The 25,439-nt window shown below is 43.6% G+C and overlaps 1 protein-coding gene across 1 annotated transcript in view; it reads right to left on the bottom strand.

The window, feature by feature from the left end:
- Positions 1 to 25,439, bottom strand: part of LOXHD1 (lipoxygenase homology PLAT domains 1) — a 121,707-nt gene that overhangs the window by 74,517 nt on the left and 21,751 nt on the right. The window contains exons 7-14 of the mRNA XM_078885040.1: positions 25,165 to 25,288; positions 23,037 to 23,287; positions 18,983 to 19,118; positions 17,337 to 17,497; positions 15,705 to 15,791; positions 10,330 to 10,465; positions 7,578 to 7,732; positions 3,466 to 3,626 (exon numbers count right to left, since the gene is read on the bottom strand). Of these exons, the coding sequence (XP_078741166.1) occupies positions 3,466 to 3,626; positions 7,578 to 7,732; positions 10,330 to 10,465; positions 15,705 to 15,791; positions 17,337 to 17,497; positions 18,983 to 19,118; positions 23,037 to 23,287; positions 25,165 to 25,288 (1,211 nt within the window). The remainder of the gene's footprint in view (positions 1 to 3,465; positions 3,627 to 7,577; positions 7,733 to 10,329; positions 10,466 to 15,704; positions 15,792 to 17,336; positions 17,498 to 18,982; positions 19,119 to 23,036; positions 23,288 to 25,164; positions 25,289 to 25,439) is intronic.

Genomic DNA, 25,439 nt, shown 5'->3' with positions numbered 1-25,439 from the left:
ATTGCTTGGAAAAGAGACGAAGAGTCCCAATGGGCCCTCATGCACGTGCACAGCCCTTTTGTCAATCCACTGCTCGATGATGGCCTCCCCATGCCGTGCAGCTCATGGGAGGCATTTGACCATACTTCACCGCCCTGATCAGTGCTCGTTGATGAAGGTGGAGAGCATAGTTGTGGGAGTAGAAAGTCCAATATAGCCCATGTAAGCCCCATTGGGATCGTATTTGGCTTCAAATAAAACACGTAAATTAAAGAAAAATTGGTTAGGAAACTTTGAAAACACCAAATATGGGATTACAATAAGTAACTTCTAACCAGAGTGATTTTTCTGTTTAGTGAAATAAACCTCGGGACTAAGCCAATATTTCTTTATCAAATGTGCCAGTCATCTCTCAGCAAGGCTGCTAGAGTATACAGTAAATGGGGGGCATTACTATGCATTGCCAAGACTATTAGGTCGCTCTGCCTATTTCATGGTTAGCTAGCGACTGGGCCAGTTTGTACTGTGGACTGCTTTGGAATTAGGACGTGCATGTGGGTCAAGTCAAGCCAAAGTGATTTCCTGCTCAAATGAGAATTGCAGGCAGTGTTCAGCTGCTGCTTAGAGCCCTGGTCAGTGGTGTAAATTCCTCTTTCTTATAACAGGGGCGAATCTATCGTTGGATAACCACTGTTAACTTCCCTACAACAAAGTGGTACCCATTTTATGGACCTTGGAGGGATGATGGGCTGAGTTAACCTCCCAACCGGCATTTTCAACTCGCGACTTTCCCATTTCGATCCACGCTCCCTCCCACTGAGCAGCCTGGTTGGTTATGGATGTGGCTAATCATGACTACAACTATAAAGTGCTGTTTATTAAAGCACTTGATATCAACCAAATTAGGACTGATAAGAGAGAAATGCCTATGATGTGCGACAGCGTTGGACGTATTCAGACTAACCGACTTTTTTCATCTGAACTGGAATCACGATGGTGTCTTCAGTTTAGCGTATGCATCAGACCATTGACCTATGTCATACATAAGCAATGTTTAATGAAACTAAAGATAATTAATTACCTTTAAACTGCCACCCCATGTGCATTATTAGGCTGATTTAGAATGTGAGGTTGCTGAATTTGTTGAACTGCCACTCCCCCCCCCCCCCACACCGTCCCCATGTCAAGATACTCACAGCAATCTGGTACATTTCTACAGGGCAATTACCAACGTATGCTACGGACATTTAAACCCACGCATCATTGATTTCAAGAGTGAGCCATCGTGCTCATGCGAGACCAAAGTCTCAACAACAACAAAATGACAACTGTTATGACGCTATAACTTTTTCCATCACTGTCTCGTTTGAAAGAGATTTTACGGAAGTCATCTGGTTCTCACATGGTCGTATGCAAGACACTGACTCGAGCTTGTAGATACACACCCATTTTACGTGACACGGGCTGTCCAGCATGAGTTTGAAGTTTCATTAAGAATAACAACAAAAAACACATCACTCGATTCATCATCAACACATTAAAGCTGTGACACCAATATAAAGATCCTGACCATAACTTTAAATGCTTGTTTTCGAACTAACAAAGTCTCCAACCTGTGCAAGACATTCCAAGACACACAGCCAATAGGGGTGTAAGGATCCGTCAATTCTGCTATCAAAATGTATTGTTACTCTCACGGTGCATGTGTAGAGAGCGACTTCCGAGACACGACGTGCAGAGGGCTCCTTATTAATGTCTCACACTTTACAGGCACAATCACTGAGCGACATATACACTGGGCTACGTATAGCTGACCCACTCATACATACAGCTCCATCGCCGGCGTCTAACTATATAGCTGGCTGACTAATACAGCGGCGACGATGATGGGAGCCGTACAGTGGATCGGCCATATGACAGCGAAGACCCCCAGGACAGCCTCGAACCTCCGGTCACGTCCCCCTTATATACTCCTGGGTGTGGCCAGGCCTCGCCTCCGGCCACGCCCCCTTCCAGAACCTTCGAGCAGGTTCCCGGAGCTTCCTGACTGATCCCCATCTCTGACCTTTAGCCCAATTACTCCCCCCTTATTGTTGGCTATTACGTAACGCACCCATACCCGTAATTATTCCTCCTGGTCAACAGATGGCACCCTGTCACTACACATGCATAATGTTCACATGGTGCATGCATACCATTCACTGCATGAGAATCAATTATTTCCCATTCGTATACGTTGTATCACTGCGAGGGACGTCCCCTTTGGTGTGTTCCTTCCTTTGGCCGCTACTCCATTGTTAACCCTGACGACCGTCCCTATGAGCGACATGTCCTGCATAGCTTCAGGTTGTGTGCAGGAGCCGGATGGATTGTTACATTGCATGATTGATTATCATGGTTTTGGCTGATGAGCATGATCATTTGAATATTATTGCATCACATGATCTCATTATTATCTATTCTTGCATATGATGGAAATATGTTCAGGAGATAAATTCCAATGTCGATGTCTGCTAGCTACAAGAAGGGCTTCAGGAGAGGGTTTGTGTAGTTTTGCTTCTCCACCTTTGAAGGAGCGCAGACTACAGTAGTTTACTATATCGTCCATCTCATAAAAGTGCTGCATTCGAATCATAACAATTTAGTCGCAAGAGAATGACCTCCTAAAAGTCTAACAGCCAAGGTGCTTTTCTTCAACATATTAGCTATTTAGGGTTGCCTTTTCCTTCAATTTCATAAACTTGATAGGTAATTATAAAAAAAAACAACACTCAGAAGACAACACTGTTTCCCGAAACACAAACAGTACCGATGGAACACGTGGGTAAGTATGGCGGAGTGAGGACACAAGGAGTCTGCTCTGGCTCCATCGGTAACTCAAGGAAACCCTATTTTTTTTTCATAATTTTTTCCTCGACAACATGTATTATTTTTTTCGTTCACAGTTTCCATTCATCGTCTTGAGATGTGATCAGATTAAGACGACGTGCACGAACATGAATCGTTTTTGTTGTTGTGCTCGGGCACTGGAAGTACAACGGTCAAGGTGTGACTAATGGTTAGCAGGCGCGCGTCACCTGTCGCAGGGGAACTCTACCTTGAGATGTGATCACGTTTAGATGATGTAAACATTTGAATTGTTTTCATTGTTGTGCTCAGCACTGGAAGTACAACCGGTCAAGGCTCGACCAGCGGTTTCCCGGGAACACGTCACCTGCTGCAGGGGAACTCAACCTTGAGATGTGATCACGTTTAGATGATGTAAACATTTGAATTGTTTTCATTGTTGCGCTCAGCACTGGAAGTACAACTGGTCAAGGCGTGACCAGCGGTTTCCCGGCACACGTCACCTGTCGTAGGAGAACTCATCCTTGAGATGTGATCACGTTAAGATGACGTAAACATTTGAGTTGTTTTCATTGTTGTGCTCAGCACTGGAAATACAACCGGTCAAGGCGCGACCAGCGGTTTGCCGGCACACGTCACCTGTTGCAGGGGAACTCCACCTCCTCGGCGTTGACGGCGTCCATCTCTTTCACCATGATCTTGTCGAGGAACCAGCCCGAGCTGCCGCCCCGGCCATCGTGCCCAATGCGCACGCGTGTCACGCGCTTCAGCGTCACGCACTCAATCACAAACTCATCCACCTGTGGGACAGCCACACAAATCAGACTTTTGGGGCAAGTGATGTTAGCGAGTAGCAGCTATGACGGTTGCCACGGCACACAGAGGGTGTGGGTAGCTAGCACCATGCCTTGCCGCCTTTGTCTCCCGAGTAGCGGTTTTCACACATCACACCAGGTACTCGAGGCTGAGTCGATCGAGGAGAAACCCAGGACCGGTTCAGATAATCATCACTGTTGTTGGTTGATGCCTCCCCCCCCCCCACACACACTTTTAGACTGTGCCAGATTGAAGAGATCTTACAAAACAGCCACGTTTGAGGTCTGAGTAAAGACTCAATAAAACGGTACTTGACCCAAAGTTAAACCAAAATCATAAGAAATATTTACAGCACTTCTGTTATTAACGCTGGACAGATGGGTTGGTGGGACTGCCAGGGGATAATAGTTTTGCTGAACATGGTGCCTGAGAAGATTGGTGATGCGTTCAGGAACACATCTTGTCATAAACATTACCATTAAGACGACAAAATGTACACATGATCTTAATATTGCATACTGAGTTTATATTATTTAGTTCAACTCAAACACCTTCTTGCTATAAACAGATCAATCAAAGCCCCATTCTCAGATATCTTGAACAGTGTTTTGCCATGTTTAACAGGCAGGAATAAAAGTGCGTACATTGAAATGATTTACAATCGATGTCACTGTATAAAAATGGTTTGCTATGGCACTGGAAGAGCATAAAATGTAATTCTGTTTTTTTTATTTCAGGCCTTTAAAAGAGAACTATGTCCAACTGCTGGACATGATACTGAAACACACATCCAAAAATAAAGTCAGTAAAAATTAAACGTAATCAGTAGCTAATTGACCTACAAAGCCTTATCAAGTGTAAATGTCCACACAGTATTATATTCAAACCAGAGAGAAAACTACTTCATAATGAAGTTCGATAATAATTCGAGTCATATCATAACCGAGGATTACATTTCAATGTTAAAAACTCATTCGTAATTAAAATACTAATACATAATAAGAATATCAATGAAGGCAGTCGGGTTGCCCGCGGATCGTTCTCTAACCACCGAATCATCTTCCAAGGTTACATTCTCGCAAACGTCCAACAATGGCCCAAGCTTGCCGTCTGCCTTAGGGTGGACATCAAAGGTGTGGGAAGAAGCACCACACCGTCTTGTGTGGGTGTCAGAGACCAAATCCCAGGATGTCTGTTTTTTGTTTCGCCGCACCGCTGTCGAATGTTACGTACTTTAATCCGTTACACACTTTATCAGATTTACACCTTGCACGTACAGATGCGGTGTTTGTGCGATCCTGTTTCTAATCCCATATAAATCACATTGGTACTGCACAGCATGGCAGGGTTGCTCCCTTTTTTTCAGAGCAATATGACTGTAATATGTTAGATAATGACCAAGCACTCTTTGGTTCTTTCGGTAAAGTCACGTAGAAATAAATTAAATCAAATCACGACGCTTCGGGCGCAACACAAGTGCCTGTCATCAGGTGGAAACAACTACAGTAATAATCAAATTGCTGAAATGGGCAAAAGGAGGCCGCTTGTGACAAAAACACTCTTTGGTTATTTCGGTAAAGTCGAAAGAAATAAAATAATAATAGAATACGCCGTTTCGATTGCAACACAAGTAACCATCATCAGGTACAAATGAATGAGAAAACAAACATAGTAAACTTGGAAATAGAATGCAATTCAACACAGAGAGTCGGCCAACGCAACAGTCAATACCCCACCTGGTTGATCACGTTCTTCCAAAGATTGCTAAATTTGAGAGAGAGACAAACATAGACACGCGGAGACACAAAGACACACACTCACACAGAGACAAATAGAGAGAGACACACAGTGTGTGAGAGACACACAGTGAGAGACACAGTGTGTGTGTGTCTCTCTCTGTTTGTCTCTGTGTAAGTCTCTCTGCTTGTGGGTCCGTCTGTGTGTCTCCGTGTCTATGTTTTGTCTCTCTCTCAAATTTAGCAATCTTTGGAAAAACTTAAACAACCAGGAGGGGTGTTGACTGTTGTGTTGGCCGACTCTCTGTGTTGTATTGCATTATATTTCATAGTTTACTATGTTTGTTTTCTCATGCATTTGTACCTGATGATGGTTGTGTTGCAATCGAAATGTCGTATTCTATTATTATTGAATTTAATTTCTTTCTACGCGACTTTACCGAAAGAACCAAAGAGTAATTCCTGCAGTCACGAAAGCTTCGAATATAGTTTAATGACCAAGCAATTCTGCGTCTTACATTATTATTCGCCCTGATTTCACCTGCTTGCTAATCCGATAAGACTTGCACGGTTGTGACATGTTTATTTCTGTATGTGTTGGCTGCACCGTGTTGTTCTATGTTTTATTCTTAGGTTTTTTCGGTAAAGTCACGTAGGTAAAATATCAAAATTAATGAAAATAAAATAAAACAAAAATCACGACTTTTCGGAGGCAACACATCAGGTGGGACCGTCACAGCCGAATTAGCTAATTCGGCTGTGACGGTCCCACCTGATGACGGAGACTTGTGTTGCCTCCGAAACGTCGTGATTTTTGTTTTATTTTATTTTATTTTCATTAATTTTGATATTTTACCTACGTGACTTTACCGAAAAAAACCTAAGAATATGATTCCTTGCAGTCACGAAAGCTTCAAATCTAGTCCTATGTTTTGTTTTTACCTATATTGTGTAAAAAAAACCCTACATAATTTTTTTGTTCAAGTACCCATAAATTAACTGGAGAAATTTTCAATAAACATCCTCATGATACAACCAAATACCAAATCGTGGATAAGGGAACGCATTAAAAAAACGGGAAGCTGAGCGACAGGAAAGTCGACATCCTCGTGTAAGTGACTACATCTTTGTTACACGTATCGGATGTGGGAGGAGCAGTGTTGCAGTGGTAAGCGAACTGCGCCATGAACCCGATGACCTGCCTTCAATTCCAGACCACGGCTAACATCAGTGGCGAGCGATATCTGAATGGGTTTCGGTCCCCAGCTTTACCAACCCACATTGACCGGTACGATTAAGTATTATGGTTAACCAAGTTATATGATTGAAGAGGTGTGTGAGAGGCTTCCATACAGCAGTGGATTGACCAAGGGCTGTTGATTGTCGGATGTGCTGCAGCAGAATGAATGTTTAGGGCGGCTACTTAACGCAGGGATTGTGGATGTGTTCGACGCCATGCTGCAGAGGTTGATGGTTCAAATCGGGAAGGTTGCCCTGGTTAATACTGTCGGTATATGAAGCATTTTTCGGCGGCATTTGCTTTTCAGTGGACACTAAAGATCCCGTTATTTTATTCGAAACGAGTATGCCATTGTGTGCCCGCATCATGGTACAATTTTACTAAATTTGAAAATGATTCGCAAAATTACTCAATTGGGATTACACATAGCAGCAATCATCGCCCCCTACTGGCAGACTAATGTCTACTTGCAGGCCACTGCTGAGTCACCTTGTGCCACACAGGAAGAGCTACCCTGGTGGATGCTTTTCGAATGTTTGAGATGAAACTAGACAATGAAACTAATGTTTATTTTTTATTTTACCAGGTAGGGCCCACTGAGCTGTATAGCGCTTTTTCACAAGCAATCTGGCCACAATTGATAGCTCAACAAAATGGCTTATCATGTGGAAATGTATAGCAGCCAAATGCTCTAAACGCATGTTTCTAAATGTGGAGGAAAAAACCGGAGGACCTGAAGAAAAATCCACGCTCCCACGGGGTGAGAAAAATGCAAACTCCAAACATACAACAGGCGTCAGGGTCAGGATCGAACCCGGTATACCAAGGGAGGTAGTAAACATCTCGCCACCGTGGCGCCCATGATATGTGACATAAGGGGCTTTTAGTTGCTGAGGCACTTAAGCCCCATCCAAGCAAAAGGTTATCACAGATGATTATAAGCGGAGTTGCATGCTCACGTTTCCTCTCTCAAACTTGTTGACGTTGTTGCGGCTGGTGTAGAGCATACGGTCGCCCGTGTCGCCCTGCTCCCCATAGAGACACACGAACACGTTGGCATCCGTGCCGCCGCCCCCGTGTTTCCCCGTGTGGATCGTCACCAGGTACTTGACCACTGCACGCAGCAGATCCAGAGTGGCACAGTTGTCAATCTGTGCTCCACGCACGGTGAGCTGGGTGATGCCAAGTCCAAGGTTCTGATGCATCTCAGGGCGCCGATTATGAAAATTATGATGATGAGGAGGATGATAATGAGAGTATGATGGAAATAGCTAAGACAGTGGCGATCATGATGATGGTGATCAAGATCAAGGCATTACTACCATTAAACAGCCAAATCACACCGAATTCAAATGATATCATCTGATATCAGAAGATAAGCAGGTGTGAACCTGGCTAGTACTTGAATGGGAGACTGCCAGGTGATGTATACTCAGGCTGCAAGATGACCAAGAGATGGTAAGAAAAAAAAGTATTATTTAATATATATGTGCATAGGATTGAGTGTTACCTACTCATATGCATGGGTTGTATTCTGGTACTGCAGTTTCCTCTCACTTGCTAAAACACTGATCAATGGAACTGGCCAAGCATCCGAATGCAGGTCACCTTTAAAATAAATGTGACATCTCAGTGAAGCTTCCCTGAGTAAATAAAGGGCATCATTATTATGAGTAGTAGTAATGCGACTGATGCCATCACATCTTACAATTACTTCCTTTCATCTTCTGCCAGATTTTATTCTGCCACATCACACACCTGACCTTAAAGATATGCTCTTAAAGTGTCACCCCGCTCTGAGGCTCAGATCTCTCTCGCCATCACCGACCTCTGCGTGCCACTGCAGTGCTCATCTCTGTGACCTGCCCGAAACACCCTGTGCATGTACCCCTCCCTCTGGGTGCACACCAACTACGTACTCCACCTTTTGTGTTGTAGGGAAGCGTTCTGATCTACGCAGGATGTAGTTGTCACTTCTACAGAGGTGTTTCATGTAAGTAAAGGGACTTTGAAGAATGTTGCAACCATTGGTGCTTGTTACTGAAAAGCCCCAAGAGAAAAAATAATTCTGTGAACCTAGGATTTTGGTGAAAATGTCATCAGGAATGAGGCATCACCCTGGTACGTGTTAGACCATGGGTTGGCAACCTGCGGTTCCACAGCCGAATGCGACTCTTTAAGCACTACTTCATGACGTAATTTATTGAGGACCACCGCCTTGTAATCACATGCCTTGTGGCTCTTGAAATATTGAGTTTTTGTTTCCGAATTCGAAAAAATGGCTCTTTTTGTTATTCCGGTTGCCGACTCCTGTATTAGGACGTATCATGTGATCAAGAAGGGAAGAGAGTTAGTGCAGTCCTGGCTGGAGGGCCAAAACCAAGAACACCTCGTATTTGAGGAAGCCTCTGCGTCACCGATACTCCTTTTCCACTGGCACATCCGAGGCCGAGCCAGCGTGGGTGGTTTTCTATTGGCTAATTGCCGAGTCAGAACCAAAGAATATAACACGTTGGCCTTATGAGACATCTCAATTTGGCTCAGGACCAAAGCTGTGCCAATTGAGCAAGGGTATTTGAAATCATTTTTATTTGGTCATTGCGAGTGACTTTTCAGTCAGTACAATGTGAGGAAGCATCACAACTGCGTCATGTGCATGCGACTTGGCTCAGCTACCGCAGCAGAAGAAAGCAACCTGGCCCCCAGCTCGGCTCGGAAGTGCGGCGTAAGAGAAGTAAAGGAAAACTGTTCTGCCCCACGGCAGATATGGGGGTGTGGTTACACAGGACCTTCCTGATATGGTGTTGAGTTTGGTCATGTGACCAGGAAGTTACGATTTAAGGTTCTTTAAGCCACGAGGCAAGGGTGTCAGCCATTTCACAGAGTACAAAATGGAGGCACAATTAGCATCTCAGTGAAGACGGGTGCATCTGTTCATTGTGGGATTTTAAAAATCATTGTCTGTAAGTTCGTTTATGTTCTTATAATACTGGGAATGCTGTTATAATGTTAGGATTGCCGTTAAAATGCTGTAAATGCCTTTATGATGCTGTTAAATTGTTATGATAAATGAGGCCTAGTTAACAACAAAGCCTGGCACTTGTGAATGTTATTTGTAGTTGGATAAGTCGAGCCAGACTTGTGTCCATGTAACTTTAATGCGATCTTGAGAGCAAGGATGAATAAGTATCTCATCCACAGTTCAGTGTTATATGCAGCACTCTACATTTCAGCTGCAGTATGGTGATTACACAAAGTGACCTTATTTAACACAGTAGCTTATTCTCTTGTTGTATAGCTATTCAGTGCTAATGTAGGTGCCTGGTCCATCCAGGACCTATTGTTGAGATTCATGTTATCTAAGACAATGTTATGATGCTCCAGTGTTCATTCATTGTATTGATATTACACGCATTAATATATGCTGTATTTTGTGCTGTGTTTTTCCATTAGTTTTACCTCGTTTCAGTCATTAAATACGTTGGTGTCGGATGTTCACCCTGGCGCTGAAGGTTTATTGATTGTGAGGTTAACTACTCGGATAGTGGTGCAAAGCAGGGCACAGCGAGGCCGAGACAAAAACTGAAATGTGGTTAACTTTGCGAGAGAAATCCACTGTCGTGTTAATGCTAACACACATTTATTGAACAACAAAAAAACTACCTTCTGACTCTTTACTTTTTGGAACACCGTCGAATTAAGAACCCTTACCGGGCTGTGGCTCTTCAACCATCTCCCCCTCTGAAGAGAGCTCGCGCACGGTGAAGCCGTCTTCCTCGTTGGCGTCGAGCCAGCGGCCGCACATGAAGGAGTACTTCTCCTTGGTGAAGTACTTGAGCAGGGTCACCTGGAGCAGGGGGAATGCGTGGGCACACACAATAAAGAACCCCCGTGTAGCCTTGACAGACTGTTGGGCCAAGTGCTGTTAGCGAAGGTCAGTAAAGCACGCGAGGTGGTGGGTGGCCAGCACCACGCCCAGCCGCCTTTGTCTGCCTAGTACTTATTTTAGGCTGAGTCAACCTACACAAGCACACATGCACACACACGAGCTCCGTTAAAGTAAAATATAAATGAAGCAACAATACGTTTTTACTCTGTAGGCAGCTGAGGAATATAGTGCATCAGGGAGTAAGTCCAACCGAGCAGAGGCAGCGATGATTTTAGCTCATGTGCAGCAGGTGCTAAGTCGATCGTTGCATCACACAACTTTGAGAGATGGTGACGAATTGGGGAGGCCTTCTTCCAGCAGTGGATTGATCATGGCTGATGCTGAAGATACCTAGGAAGTTCACTATGCATCCCTAGAAAAATCGCGTGTGGAAATTAGCTTTTTGCAAGAGTGTTGGCCTGAGTGAGCAGTATCATCTCATCATCAGCAGCATCAATGCTCTATCCACTGCTGGATGATGCACTCCCCACGTCGTTGTTATCCCTCATGGTTCTGCGATTCCACCATCCATATCTCTCCTGTGCGAGGGCTGATCTCATTGTCCCATCTCCATGGTGAGGTATCGATCATGAAATGTCATGCTGAAGAGGAAGGAGAAAAAGCTCATTGTTGTAAACTTCTGGGAAACTTTCAACAAGATGGCGAAAAGTGTCCGCATATTTTGTTGAAACTATTCACCATCATTGGCTCCACTCTAACAACGCCACTTTAGGCCATTGCATATGTTCAGCATAATCAGTGGTAGAGAGGTTGCTTTTTTGTGTGGAACCAGCCACAAATGACTGCGATAATTCTGGCAGAAAGTGGCCAAATGATGGATCGATATAGCTACACGAATTGGGCCCAAAGAGCCTTTCTGTACATCCGAGCATTGTGGCTCAGATGCACATTTCCACTGCCACCCTTGAGCCAGTATATAATCGAAATTCCTATTTTTTTTTGGTGGAAGCCAGTCCCTCAGTAGGCCAACATGGTGGGATGATAGACTGAATGAATCCCCAAATCATTTACATGCATCTGGAATATTTGCTTTGTGAATCCAGCACTATAACCACAAGCACCACCAAGGCGACAATTTTTTGACCAAAATGCGATGAATGTTACATGCGCATTCACGTAATATATGAACAATGGATCTCTGTCACTGGACCAGCAATTAGCCCAAGAGAATGGAGAAAAAAACACACAGGCCAGGTGATCATGATAAGGGTCAAGGGGTCATTAAGGCTAATGCCAACAATGCCGCCACTCCTCACTGCTTGCTTTCTTACTTATGCCAGTTCCATTACCTATTGTATAGTCGACAACTGAGCTTAAAGATCCACCCTTATATAGACGAGAGATGATAAGAAAATACAATTCGATGGTGTCACATGGTCAGAGAGCTCTCACAAGTGTCCCCTGTTCAGTTTCAGTCTGCACTGAGCGGGCATCACCGAGATACTGGGTCAAATATGGACAGCCACCCATGGTTCAACCAAGTTTTCAGGTGTGAATTATTGAGAGTCTCAGCCTGCTTTGAAAACGCACAATGTTAAATTGGGATTTTCAATTAATTCAGCATAATCCAGGAGTGAGGAAATATGAAATAAGTTTGTTTTGGTGTGCAGGGAATATTTAAAAAGTGCACCACCCAACGTGAATAAGATGTCTTTTTAAATAACCCCTAGAAGTATTGCAGCTCCATGACTTAACTTTTTGTTCATCAGGCAATGTTATACTAACTGCGGTGAGAGTTCCAAATGGGCATTTCTTTGTCGCATAACATGAGGCTGTTATCAGGAATGGGATACGTTTGGGGAAGAAACATAAATCAAAATGCTGTATTCATATCAGCAGCTCTGCATTAGATTGTTCAGACTGTAGATTTAGAGAAGAGACATCTTGAAATTGTCCAAGTTCCTGCTCCATTTACTGATGAAACAATTATCTCTTGTGCACCATTTCATGGTTCATAAAGAGACTGAACAGAACGATAATGAAAAAAAGTAAACATGTCTGCCAGTTGAAGTGAACATGGGGCCACGCCTGACAGCTCTAAGTCAGTGGTGGGTATTTCACATTCCTACGGCGTTTTCAGTTTCTCCACAGGACAAGCGCCGTTTTTCTCTGCTCGCAAAGTGTTGCTTATTGTATCAGCTCGAGAGAGATGATGAGCTGAATCAAAACCTGACGGGAACTTGAAATCATGACCTTTAAAAAGGGCCAATTGCTCCGCCAGCGTTACAGCACCCCTCGAAGTACTGCAGACTATAAAGTAAGAGTGAACATGACAAGATGGGATATGCAAAAATAAAAAAGCATGAGGTGTGAGTAAGCCTGACTTAGCTGCCCCAAAACGTTAGCATTACCCCAAGTCTGATGGCAAAAAAAACCTGGTTTGGGTTCACTAGACTTTCCGCAAATGAGCATTCAATTTTAAAAATGGACAATTTGTGTTGTTCTTAAGTAAAAGCCCCGTGGCGTCTCCATTGGGGAGAAGTGCTTAAGCAATGCCTGTGTGACTCTGTTAATTCCTCTGCTGGGGTTTTACAGCAGTTGACTATCCTGACACATCCCTATAGATCAGTGCCCGCCAAGTTAAATGAGGCGTGCTTAGCCAAATTGTCTGTTGCAGTGCACCAAGGCATGCCGGTATCACTCTTAGTGTGTGTATGCATGTGTGCTTTGTGTGTGCTTTGTGTCTGTGTGCGCGTGTGTGAGTTAATGCGCATGTTAGTAGGGTTGTATTTAATCAAATGCCATTGCTTTAATGTGAATGCATTTAAATTCGAACAATTCCGAATGCACCTGCGCATATCAGCTGGAGTCATTGTAATGTAACCATAATAATGATAATTACACTGAACATGTATTGTGCCTTTTGTTGCAATGCAATTCTAGGCAATTTAAGCGATAAAAACACAGCACTTTATGTACATGAGCTCACACACACACACAGTCAGTGCATGCGAGTCAAAAAAACAACGAACTTGACTTAAATGTACACAGTAATTACCGTCCGAATGCCGTACATTACACGTGCGCGCACACGGCACACGCAGTAGCCACACGTGCCTGCAGCACTAGGGGCTATGAGAACATCGCACTGCACAACGCCTCCCGTTGCAGTGAGACCACATTGACAACGACGAGGAATGCGCTCACGTGTAGCTGTCAGGCTTGCATGAGTGGAAAACTAATCAGCAGGGGAAGCAGTGTGGTAATAATGCATCACGTGAAATATGGAGAAAGAGAGACATTTTTAAAATAGTAATTGGTTACTGCAGCCTCCCGCAAATTGCATTGAGGCTTGATTGCGTGGCCAGGCAAAGGCGTTCTGAAAGTGTTGCGGGCCAAAATATGACACTGATGCATCCCATTAAAACAATTATTTAGAAGAGCTTATTTACATTTCGAAATCGCTAATGCAGCGGTCAACTAAAACATAGCAGCTTGTTGAATAATGTTCGTGCCCTGGCATTTCAGAGTGCCTCACGAGTGCCGAGACCAAAATACATATTCCTTGCCATCATTGATCATAATCTATATGCAGTGTCTATCTAAAATATAGAGGACTGTGCTGGCAGCTAGCGATGTAGAAGCAGAGAGTGTAAATACCGTACTCTTAGTTCTTTTGGTAAAGTCACGTAGGTAAAAAATAAAATTAATAAAAAATAAAATAATAAAATCACGACGTTTCGGAGGCAACACAAGTCTCCGTCATCAGGTGGGACCGTCACAGCCAGATTTGCTGCAAATATTACATCTTGATGCAGCAAATCTGGCTGTGACGGTCCCACCTGATGACGGAGACTTGTGTTGCCTCCGAAACGTCGTGATTTTATTATTTTATTTTTTATTAATTTTAATTTCATTTTTTACCTACGTGACTTTACCGAAAGAACTAAGAGTATGAATCCTTGCAGTCACGAAAGCTTCAAATCTAGAATGTAAATACCGTGTCACCATCGTCATTTACAATGGTGCAGCTCGCCGGCACTTCGATGATCCACCTTGAGTCCGGGGTCACATTTTTTCATCTCATTTCACCATCTAAATTGTATTGTTTCTCATCCTGTTTGCACAGTTTGATTCACTCCGTTAACCTAAATATAACGGCGGCATGTAATTTGCATGCAAAGGTAGAGAAATTATTAATTATAGATTTTTATTTACATGCACAATTTGATGCGCGTATTGTGAGCATCTCATCTAGAGGATGGGGATGGCTTGGGGAGGCCATTGTACGGCAGTGGATTGATCATGGCTGATTCAAATTATGATCGTGAGCATAAAAAAACTATACTGAATCGATGAATATATCCATCGTCACATGCTCACTGACAGACGTGACGTGCTGTCTGAAACACATTTAAATACAAAAGATAATGCTGCTCTGGGAAAGTGACTTCTTTTGAAAAAAAAAGGCTGATAGGCCTCGCACTAAAAAGGCCATTTCCCCCAAAGCATTATATTGGTTTGTGTTTTTCTATTTTCAGTCATAATGCAGTGGTTGACTGATGTTGGCCAAATATTTTCAGCCTTTTCTTCAGTGTCACTCTGTTGTGCACATCGACATGGCTGGGTTTTCCGGTTCGAGCATGCGTCTGACAATTAGGAGGCTATGAGTTCAACTACCATCAGAAGGTCGCCCATAATCTCTATTCGGCCAATAAATGAGCATCACAGTGTAAGAAATTATCAATGTTTGTACTGAGCAAGTAGGCACATTTATACATCCGCTCATTAATTCAAGAGGCTTTACTCGGCAATTTACTTTTCAGGTAATTATTCACACTTTTCAGGAAATGTCATATTTAGTTAAATATTACATTTAAAAAAATCTAAGTCACAGTATTCCCATGCTCATCTCTGGAGCATCTCTGTTGGCAGTCCCGAGCCAGTGATGACATTTCCACATTCCTATGGCAAGGTCAGCATTGGAAACAGGTTGGCCACTGTTGATGTTCCGCTGAACGGTAGGCATTTGTCTTGATCCACAGATGGACGATGAGCTGAATTTGCTCCTGACAGGAATTTAAACTAAACAACCTCCTAACTGTGCAGTGAGAGTTCTACGAATGTGGTGGCTTCTTTGTTGGGTGCACATGGCAGCCTGGGCTAGGCATTAATGTCAGTCGTGCCGATGCCTCACCTTTTGCAGATGCCAGCCCCCAAAAGGTGCACGGCTGTCGTGCCAGATACGTATTTTGAACAGGAAGCCAATGTCTGGCAATTCAATCTGGAAATAAATGTTAAAACACGCACACACATATGTAAAGTACAATGTCACATGTCCGACTATCACATTTTTGTGCTGACCAATAAACCGCTTATACCCAGTGCAGTATTTGTGGGGAGTAACTGTCATTTATATACACGCTCAAATATCTGACATTTTACAAACGTCAGAACTATGTGATGTTGTACTGTGCACCTGTTAATAAAGGACTCCTATTGAAAAAACAAGAGGTTTTACTAATTTAAACCGCTCATTACTATTTATTACACCTTGGTATTCTTTACACTAACGTATATAGTGAGTAACTGAGCAGACTATTTTAGCTGTTTATAAGAGATGCAAGCATCTGTTCACAGCAGAGGGGCTACTTTTCTCATGGCATGCTCAGGCAAGTTTGATTTGAGAAAAACGATGTGATATCAGCGGCACGACGTTTTTTTTACCTACGTGCTGTTGACACACAGCAACTAAAGTTTTAGGCTGTAACCTTTTTATAGCTTTGCTGATGGGATGATTATAATGCTGATGGCAAATGAGGCTTAAAGACCTTTACAGCAAAGTCAAAAAATCCAGCTGAGTGGCACTGCAGTGGGAGTACTCGACTCACAATCAGAGGCTTACGAATACTAAATCAGCCCATGATCATACTGAGTCAGAGAAAATAGGTACCACTTTGTGGGCATCAAGAAGGGAATGCGGAACTTCAACTCATGTACCTAAGTTGTACGTGTGTTGAACTTCTTTCACATTATACCTGGCCAACCGTGCTTATCAGTGGTGTGGGGAAAGGACAACAAACTAAACACAAAAAGCAGTTCTAAATAAATTAGTTTTCAATTTAGATTTTAAAGTGCATAGCTCCAGTGGCTTCCTAACATCGGAAGGAAGAGCATTCCAGACAGCCACGGAATGGCATCTGAAAGTGCGTGCGCGATAGTCTTATGTGGTAATGGTTATTTTTAATTTTCAGCAAAATGCAGCAGAAATGACTATTATCTTCTTGGTTCTTTGGGTAAAGTCACGTAGAAGGGAAATAATAAAATAATAAAAATAAAACAATAAAATACAATTATTATTATTTCCCTTCTACGTGACTTTACCGAAAGAACCAAGAAGATGAATCCCTGCAGTCACGAAAGCTTTAAATCGAAATTTAAAATGGCTATTAGTCAGAGGTAGCCCTTGGCCCTATTTGGGAAGGCCGTAAACTCTGCCTCAGGGTTTCCAATTCTCAAATGACACACACACGAGGTGCAATTCATTGATCCCAAAAATATACAGGCAGAGTGTGATGACGATAATGACGATGATGGATCGGTGCTGGCCTCCCACCAGAGAGTACTTCTCCTGGGAAGCTGCACAAATTAAATGTGCTCTCCTCGTGGTGAAAGCACTGACAAAGTCACCGCCATCGTGTTCCAGTAACCCGACTAATCCACCCGTGCGTGACACCTGAGGCCATAAAACCCGAGGCGAATTTTTTTATCCCCCTCAAAACTGGAGGCGTGAGCCGCCACTGCGCTTATCCGCGGCGTTGCGCCTGACCATGAACTTGTCGGTGAGGCCGCTCTCGAAGTTGTCGGAGTTATTGTCGAGCTGGATCTCGTCCGACTTGCCGTGCTCGCCGTACACCTGGAGGCACACGCGCGCGTCCGTGCCGGCGCCCTTCACGTCACTCGTCCAGATCCACAGGGACCAGGGCAGCTCTGCGCAGAGCACGCGGGACACGCGCAGGGCACGCCGTTCACCACCGTCTACTGGTACGCACACTGTGCAGCAGCGGTGGCAGCAGCGGTAGCAGCATTCGCAGTGTCCAGGGCCAATACGTGAACATGTGGCTGTATTCCTTGTAAGAGGTTCACATCTTCTTGGTTCTTTCGGTAAAGTCACGTAGAATGGAAATAATAAAAGAATACAAATAAAACATAATAAAATAAATCTCACGACGTTTCGGCCACAACGCAAGCAGCCGTCCTCAGGTGAAGAACAGGTCTGTCGGGAAGACAGCGTCAGACGCTGTCTTCCCGACAGACCTGTTCTTCACCTGTCTTCCCGACAGACCTGTTCTTCACCTGAGGACGGCTGCTTGCGTTGTGGCTGAAACGTCGTGAGAATTGTATTTTATTATGTTTTATTTTTATTATTTTATTATTTCCATTCTACGTGACTTTACCGAAAGAACCAAGAAGATGAATGCCTGCAGTCACGAAAGCCTTAAATCGAGAGGTTTACATGTCAAAAATTAAGCATTCGTTTGTTGTTTATTAAAATCCAGGTGTGGTCATGCGTGTCTGTCATCCAGCAACTTGGGCATGGGGTTGGTGGTTCACACAGAGATCATCTGTGAGTGAATATGCACTTGCATAGTGCGTGCATATACCCATCTAAAGAGAATCGATGCAGGAGGTGATATGACAAAGTATGTATCTGACATTTCTGTATGGAGTGTGCTATTCTCTTCTGCTGCATGGGTTTTAAGGCCATCCTTTGCATTCTACAGATTTTATCCCAATAAAAAATTATCCGCGATGGAGGTAACAGGCAAAAATCCAAAAGTATGAGCCTCATGAACATTTTCTTTGAAACTCAGAGATGCTCTTCCAAGTAACCAATAACGTTATTATTATAATTATTATGAGCATCTCTTGGTGCATGCTTCATTCCCAGGTAGTTTACTGATATGGGTATTCGAGTAGATATCCAGAGCTCAGCGATGAAGGGGAAGATCTCAGAGGTCTAGTGTCGGTTGGGCAACAGCTGTGGAATCTCGTAGAAGGAAAGAGCTGGAAAGGTGTGGCGGTATCAATGGGATTGATTATGATGGCCTTTGGATTTTAATATTTGTTGCCTGGCAATCCCTGTAAATCGACATGAAGCACAGTTCAGGTTATTCGATCTGAACACCTTCACCCTGAGTGTGGCAGGGTGAGCGCGTGATCAATTTATTGGAAAACCCGAGGCGGAGTTTATGGCGCTCCCCAAAATAGAGCCAAGAGCTGTCACTAATGAGGGCATTTCTGCTACATTTTGTTGACAAATTAAAGTTATTCTCAACCCAGAGGACAAATAGTCTCCCTGCCATATTAATTTGGATGCGTTTATGTGAAGGAAAAAAACCCTTTGGTAGAAAAGTTGAATTTGCTGACAGCACCCTAGGGTGTTCGTGCTTAACGGGCGGGGAGAATGCTCACTCTTCTGCTTGATCTGGCGGAGGGAGATCATCTCATGCAGCTCTCGTTCGATAAGACCATCGCCCTCGTCCTCGTCCAGCCACATGCGGCAAGGGAACGACTGCTCAATGCCCGTGAATGGACAGTACACCACGACCTGCATGGCATTGTCACATGAACCATCATCATCATCATCGCTGGAGTAGACAGTCACATGCATACATCTTAATGTCATTAAAGGACGCCACAACCTGCAAGCAGCCCAATTGTCATCTTCATAATCACCACCAACATCATCTTCATCATAAGCCTAACTTTCCCAGCAGAGCACTCTCAAAACCAGTCTCATCATCACCATTATTACCACAAATAAATTCATCATCATCATCTTCATCGTTGTCAATGTCACGTCACTACTATTGCCGTCATCATTATTGTCATCATTACTGCCATGAGCATCACCATTACGATCATACAGTACACATAATTATCACCATCAGCTTTTTTCCAGTCATCACTATTTGTCACAAGGATCGCAAATATCAAAAACGCAGCTCTAGTTTGCTCATATATACAATAAACTTCTCCTATTTTTTTTATTTGCCGAGTAAATTAATGCTCAAATGCAACATTTAACATCACAGAGTTGAACAAGTGCTTTGGAATAGTTCACCAAAATCTGCCCAAGTGTTACAGTTAATTTCATATTTGATACCTTTTGTTATTCTCATTGATCGCTTAAATTATAGAAATGTTCTTAAAACCAAACAAAGAAAAAACATCCAACAACTGGCCCTATTAGTCACTGTCGCAATTCTTGCAAATATTTCATGGAAATAAATTATGCAAATCGTGTGCCATTATCAATGCAGTACACTGCACACGTGAGCTATTTCACTCTGTAATGAGCTATTCTTGCAGATAGTTCACAGTGTCTCCCTTTCTTGCCTCTCTCTAGCATCCCTCCTCCTTCTCCTCTTCAGCTTAACACTTTCCTCAGCCCATGAGCGATCATGACTCCTTCCTTCCTGAGCACAATGATTATGCACAGAGCATCCACGAATGTCACCATGACTGCGAGAAACCCTGGTGTTGTGATGGACTTCAGAGAGACGACTCATTTAAAAGAGACAATGAGCAGAACTTCCACACATTCTGTAATAAACTACATCAGATAAATAATTACGATAAATATTCGTTGCCACGTAAAAATATTAACATTTATAGCACAGGGAAGTTGTCATCTCTGTTGTAGCTCCCCCTGAGCCAGTGGTGGAAACTCCACATTCATGTGGAATGGTGTAGATCGTACAAAGAACCAAATGATGACTTCCCATGAAGTAGCACCCATTGTATTGACCCCAGAGGGATGATGAGCTGCGTCGACCATCAACTGACACGAATTCTCGGCTTTCCAAATTTAAGTCCAGCGTTCTTCCACAAAGCGTCACAGCAAAATAAAAACGAAATATTGAAGGAGGTTACTTTGCTCAACGGGGACATGGCACCTGCTTACTGAGCACTGAGCGTCACTGCCAGCTGAGATTAAACGAGGTGTTCAGTCTTGATGGTCTGAGCCTGGTCGTTCATGATGACACAAGACAATCACTGTATGTGCTAAAACACACGATTATTTCTTATAACCTACAGTATTTTATTTAGAGCCCCATATACGCCGGGGAGACTCAGGGCTCTTTACATCGCATCTCATCTCAAGCAATGGAAAGGGAACCCCCAGTGGCAGCTGTCCCTGTGGGCACGAGGTGACTCGGTGCCTGCATTAGTCTGCAAGTAGGGGTCGATGTTTCCGATGCATAATCCCAATTGAGTCATTCGTTTATAGGCAATGGCAACTGAGGTGAACTCCTCTTGTTACCAGTCCCTAAAATCTTCAGCACGTAGTAAAGGCAAAGGTGCAGCCCTGAAATTGCTTAAAAACGCCACCGCCGGCTTAACGGCCTACACGATAGGTGTTTTTTATACGGAGGATAATTGGTCAGCATCCCAATGCTGACGAGATGTCTTGGAAGCATTACCCACACTGTACCCCACCACGCGTGACCCACCGATCGACTCGCTGTGGTATACCCATTGACGCTTCTGGATGGTCAGAGGCGGTGGATTTAAGAAACTTGCCCAATTGTTTCAACCGCTGCGCAGCGAGATCGAACCAGTGGCCTCTAGGTTGTACATCCAGTGCGGTAGCCATTGCACCACGGCAGAAATCCCAGGGACGAGTAGATAATACGCGAAACCGTGTGTGTCTACGTGAAAGAAACCGAGTGCAAAACATACGTTGTTGTATGCACTCAATTATCTACACCTGCAGTCGGTAATCATCTAAATAAAGCACACGGCACATAGGACCCACACGTAGGGCAAGATTGGGGTAATCAGCATCCCTGCATTTGACGGTCATGGGGCCACAGGCAGTGGATCAGTGCTCGGGATGGGAGAGGCGCCATGCTAATTTTGAGCTTTAATCCAGGACCATATATTTTCAGCCCCTATGCCTTTGGGTTAGCTATCTCTCATCCCTATTCCCATGGGAAATGGGCAGCTCTGGTTGGTGGGTAATTGGCCTCTAATAAGCGGGACTCATTTAGGGTGTGGGTCCAGCCCTAGGCCAATCATTATGGGCTGTTCAGCCGTGGGGTTCCCATAAACATGGGCATGTGTCTATTTCGTTGAAAACTGAAACTGCCTTTTTTATAACTTCTCAAAATCTTCCACTTTCAAATTTCAGAATTCACAGATTGATGCTACTAGACGTATCTGGTATCTGCACCCACAATGTACATTTTCCAATTTATTTCATTCTTCAATTGGTCCTACATTAATTGACAGATGAACTATAATAATCCCCTCATTTTTTCAAGATGCTCTCTATTATTTAACCCCTTCCCATCCCATCTCACGCTGTTGTCATCCCTGTGTCTTCTGACCCAGAAACCAAAATGTATGACCTGTGCCTCAATTAAACCTCTGCTTGATTGGAGACATAATCTATATTGTACAGTATTGCAATAGGAACAACCCTACATTGACTCATCTACACTGCAATAGAAGCAAGAGATATGAAGCATTATCAATGATTTGTGATGTAGAAAATAACAGTGAAGATTATTAATTCTCCCTCGTTGATTACTCAGGAAGGTGTATCTACATCAGCTGTTTGAACTAGTGAGACTCCTCAAATACTCCAAAAATAAAAGATTACAAATAATTAAGTTGACTACTCGATAGCCTTCTAGTTGAGTCATATATTGAATTGTTAGGTGAATTAAGTAGCTACAAACCTAATTATTCACCCACCAATATATCAGTTTGGCTGCTTGACAAAGTGTTTAAAGTGTTTCTCACAGTGATAAAATGTGTTTTCGAATTCTAGCAAAGCAACCCTTTCAAGATCCCACTTTGAATAATTACCACTTTGAAGGAAGTGGAAAGACTGGCCCTGCCATGTGAATGTAGACGATCCACCACTAGCTTAGGGAAGCAAACAAAAATGAGGACTGTTCCCTTACTCATTTGAATAGAGAGACACAGACCCATGTTTGACTTGACCATAGTCGAGCCTATGGGCCTCTGGTAAAAGCTACCTTCAGGGAGGTGGCCGAGTGGTTCAGACGTCAGAGCACTGAGCCTGCTCTGCTGAGATTGTGAGTTCAAATATAGATAGCTGCCTGTGATTAATCTGGGTTCTCAAGTGTTGTGAGTTGAAGGCCGCAGCCCAGTTACCAAGACGACACAAAGTAATTGGTGACCAGGGTCGCTTGAATGAATCTCAGAAGTAGTTCTGTGTTATCCAATTCTGTGGGTCAATTTATAACACAACGGATTGCACTGCTCTGCAACAGATACAAAGAGATTAATTCTTCATCTCATGATAGGACACCGAGATAAAATTTGGTAAAATGACCGCAATTTTTATTTATTTATAGGATGCTGCCACAATGTAATGGTTAGCACATTGGACAATCCAGCAGGTTGCCAGTTGAAATATCCCTTATACCCTGATGATACGAAACGCTTTTATTTCTTTCAGATGCCCTCAAGCCCACGGCAGCCTCACCTTGTCGCAGAACCAGCCCGAGCTGACTCCTGAGTTGTCGTGGCCTATGGTGACGCGGCTGAGCGGGCTGAGCAGGGCGGCCACCTCGCTGCTGAAGCAGTCAGTGCGGCTGCGCTCGAACTGCCCGCCCGGCAGGAAGAGGCGCCCGCTGTTCTTGAGCCCCTGCGCTCCGTGCAGAATGATGTACACCTTAGAGTTCGTGCCGGCCCCGCGCACGTCCCCCGTCGTGATGGAGATGTTGTAGATGATGCCTGCAAGGTGTTGGTGAGAAGAAAGAACAAAAAATAACCAACGAAAAGGTTCATTCTCCTGGAGCCCTTTCAGGGGGCTGCAAGGGACAGGACAATGTCCAAAGTTGATGCCCTCTTATTTTCCTGGAAATGTATTTAGCGATGCCTCCCCAAAAGCCACATTTTGATTTTGGTTCTGAACTTTTTGCAAAGAGTTTGGCAGGACCTCTGCCGAAAGGTTGGCTTGTCACCCAGTCAAGATTTATCACAAGCAATGCTGTGCTCAAAGAAAGGCTGTCGTGAATGCTAAACTCCTCCTTTCTCATAGCAACCTTAACGACACACCATACAGCCCACGTGGCAGCACGCTCTGCAAATACCGATTGACAAGGCCCTTCCCGTGGCACTGCCCTTCCTATCCCCTCACCATGGTTTATTAATACAGAGGTCTCTTTAATATCTGAACATTTGCATATCTGAAAGGGGTATGGCAGAAGCAGCCTTCTGTGATCGCATTCACCAGAATTCAATACCTCATTTGCAATGAAACCACGATATAATAATTTAGTCACATGACATGTTATGCATCTGCTTATTTTGAACATATCCGACCAAAACGAGCCTTTGCTATCTCATAATATATCATTTTAAATGTTCAGTCGATTGCTATTATTTTGTGCTACATCCACCGTGGGGAGCAGCGCCGCCTTTCACCCCAACGACCCCGCTGTGAGATTTGACCCAGTGACATTACTTCCTGGAGTATGACGATGCATTATGCAACAGTGATCAGTTCCTCGTTGAATATCGAAGGCATTAGAGCTGAAATAGATCACTAACTTTAATGAAGGCACATACAGAAACATCTCCATAAGCATTCTACGTGCATGAAATATTCACAAGGGTTGAACACTGGCTGCCGAGCATTTCAGCGTTAAGTATTTATCTGACATATTCTTTGTGTCTTTCGGTAAAGTCACGTAGATAGGTTCCAAGAAAATAACAAAAAATAAGCGTTCGTCATCCTGATGACAAACGCTTGTGTTGCGATCGAGACGTCGTAGTTTTTTGTTATTTTCTTTGAACCTATCTACGTGACTTTACCGAAAGCCCCAAAGAATATGAATTTCTGCAGTCACGAAAGCTTTAAGTCAATATTTATCTGACATTCAGCACCGGTCTTAATATCTGAAATGCTCATTATAATTGTTAAACTGGAAACATAGCAGTCAACCTATATCCATGGTCTCGTGTTTCAAATGTATCATGTCATCTTTCATTACCAAAAAGTTGAGCATTTACTGAACTATGTAACTACTTTTATTTTAACCAAGTAAGGCCCACTGAGCGATATTGCTGGCCACAAAGTATGCCGAATTGCACATGGGTCAGATGGATAACGACGAAGCTTCAGTCATATCTTGGGTCACAACGTTGTCTACATCCAGTGTTAATACACAGAGTGTGTCTGCGATTCAATTGTATTCGAATTGTGCCATCAGCATCGTCTTGTGAGACAAAGAATCCTTTTGAATTCTCACAGAGCAGTTGCAATCCTGTGTGTTAGGAAACAGTCCCAATACGAAACTTATTCATCCTGCAGCCTATGTTAATTACTGGTTTCCCTCTGCGAAAACATTATAGTATTCTACATGTTGGGTGCTCTGAAAAGTGTCGGTATGCTATACCGTCATATCCTGCCACATATTGACCACTGCATGTACATCTTAAAATGTATATTGAAGCATAATCAATGCGACCTGTTTCATGAATTCTGCATTATGAACGATGATATCTGTATTGAAGGAAGCTACCGTGTGTTGAGATGGTGTCTGTTGCATGCAGCAACTTTGTAAATGGGGACTGTAGCGCAAGCCGTGTTAATTAAGTGTCCTCACCTGTAGCCTCTGTGCCACCCACTATGATGTCTCGCTGGATCTTGCCATCGTCCTCGTCAACAGCGAACCAGCGGTTCACCGGGAAGTCGTACGTCTCGTCGTTATCGATATCCTCCACCGTCACCTGAACATAGTCGTCATTATCCACGGCACTGCTAACATCAACACCACCACTACCGTTATGACAGCACCATAATTGTACAGCTACAGCGACACGCGGCTGTAACCCAAGTGTGGTCTTTCACGTTAGGCGGTGTGTTGTGCATATTTTCCAT

This window comes from Lampetra fluviatilis, chromosome 3 (genome assembly GCF_964198595.1).
Source record: "Lampetra fluviatilis chromosome 3, kcLamFluv1.1, whole genome shotgun sequence".
Taxonomy (NCBI): Eukaryota; Metazoa; Chordata; class Hyperoartia; order Petromyzontiformes; family Petromyzontidae; genus Lampetra; species Lampetra fluviatilis.
The sequence above is the reverse complement of the archived record's forward strand: the minus strand, read 5'-3'. Positions and strand labels throughout refer to the sequence as shown.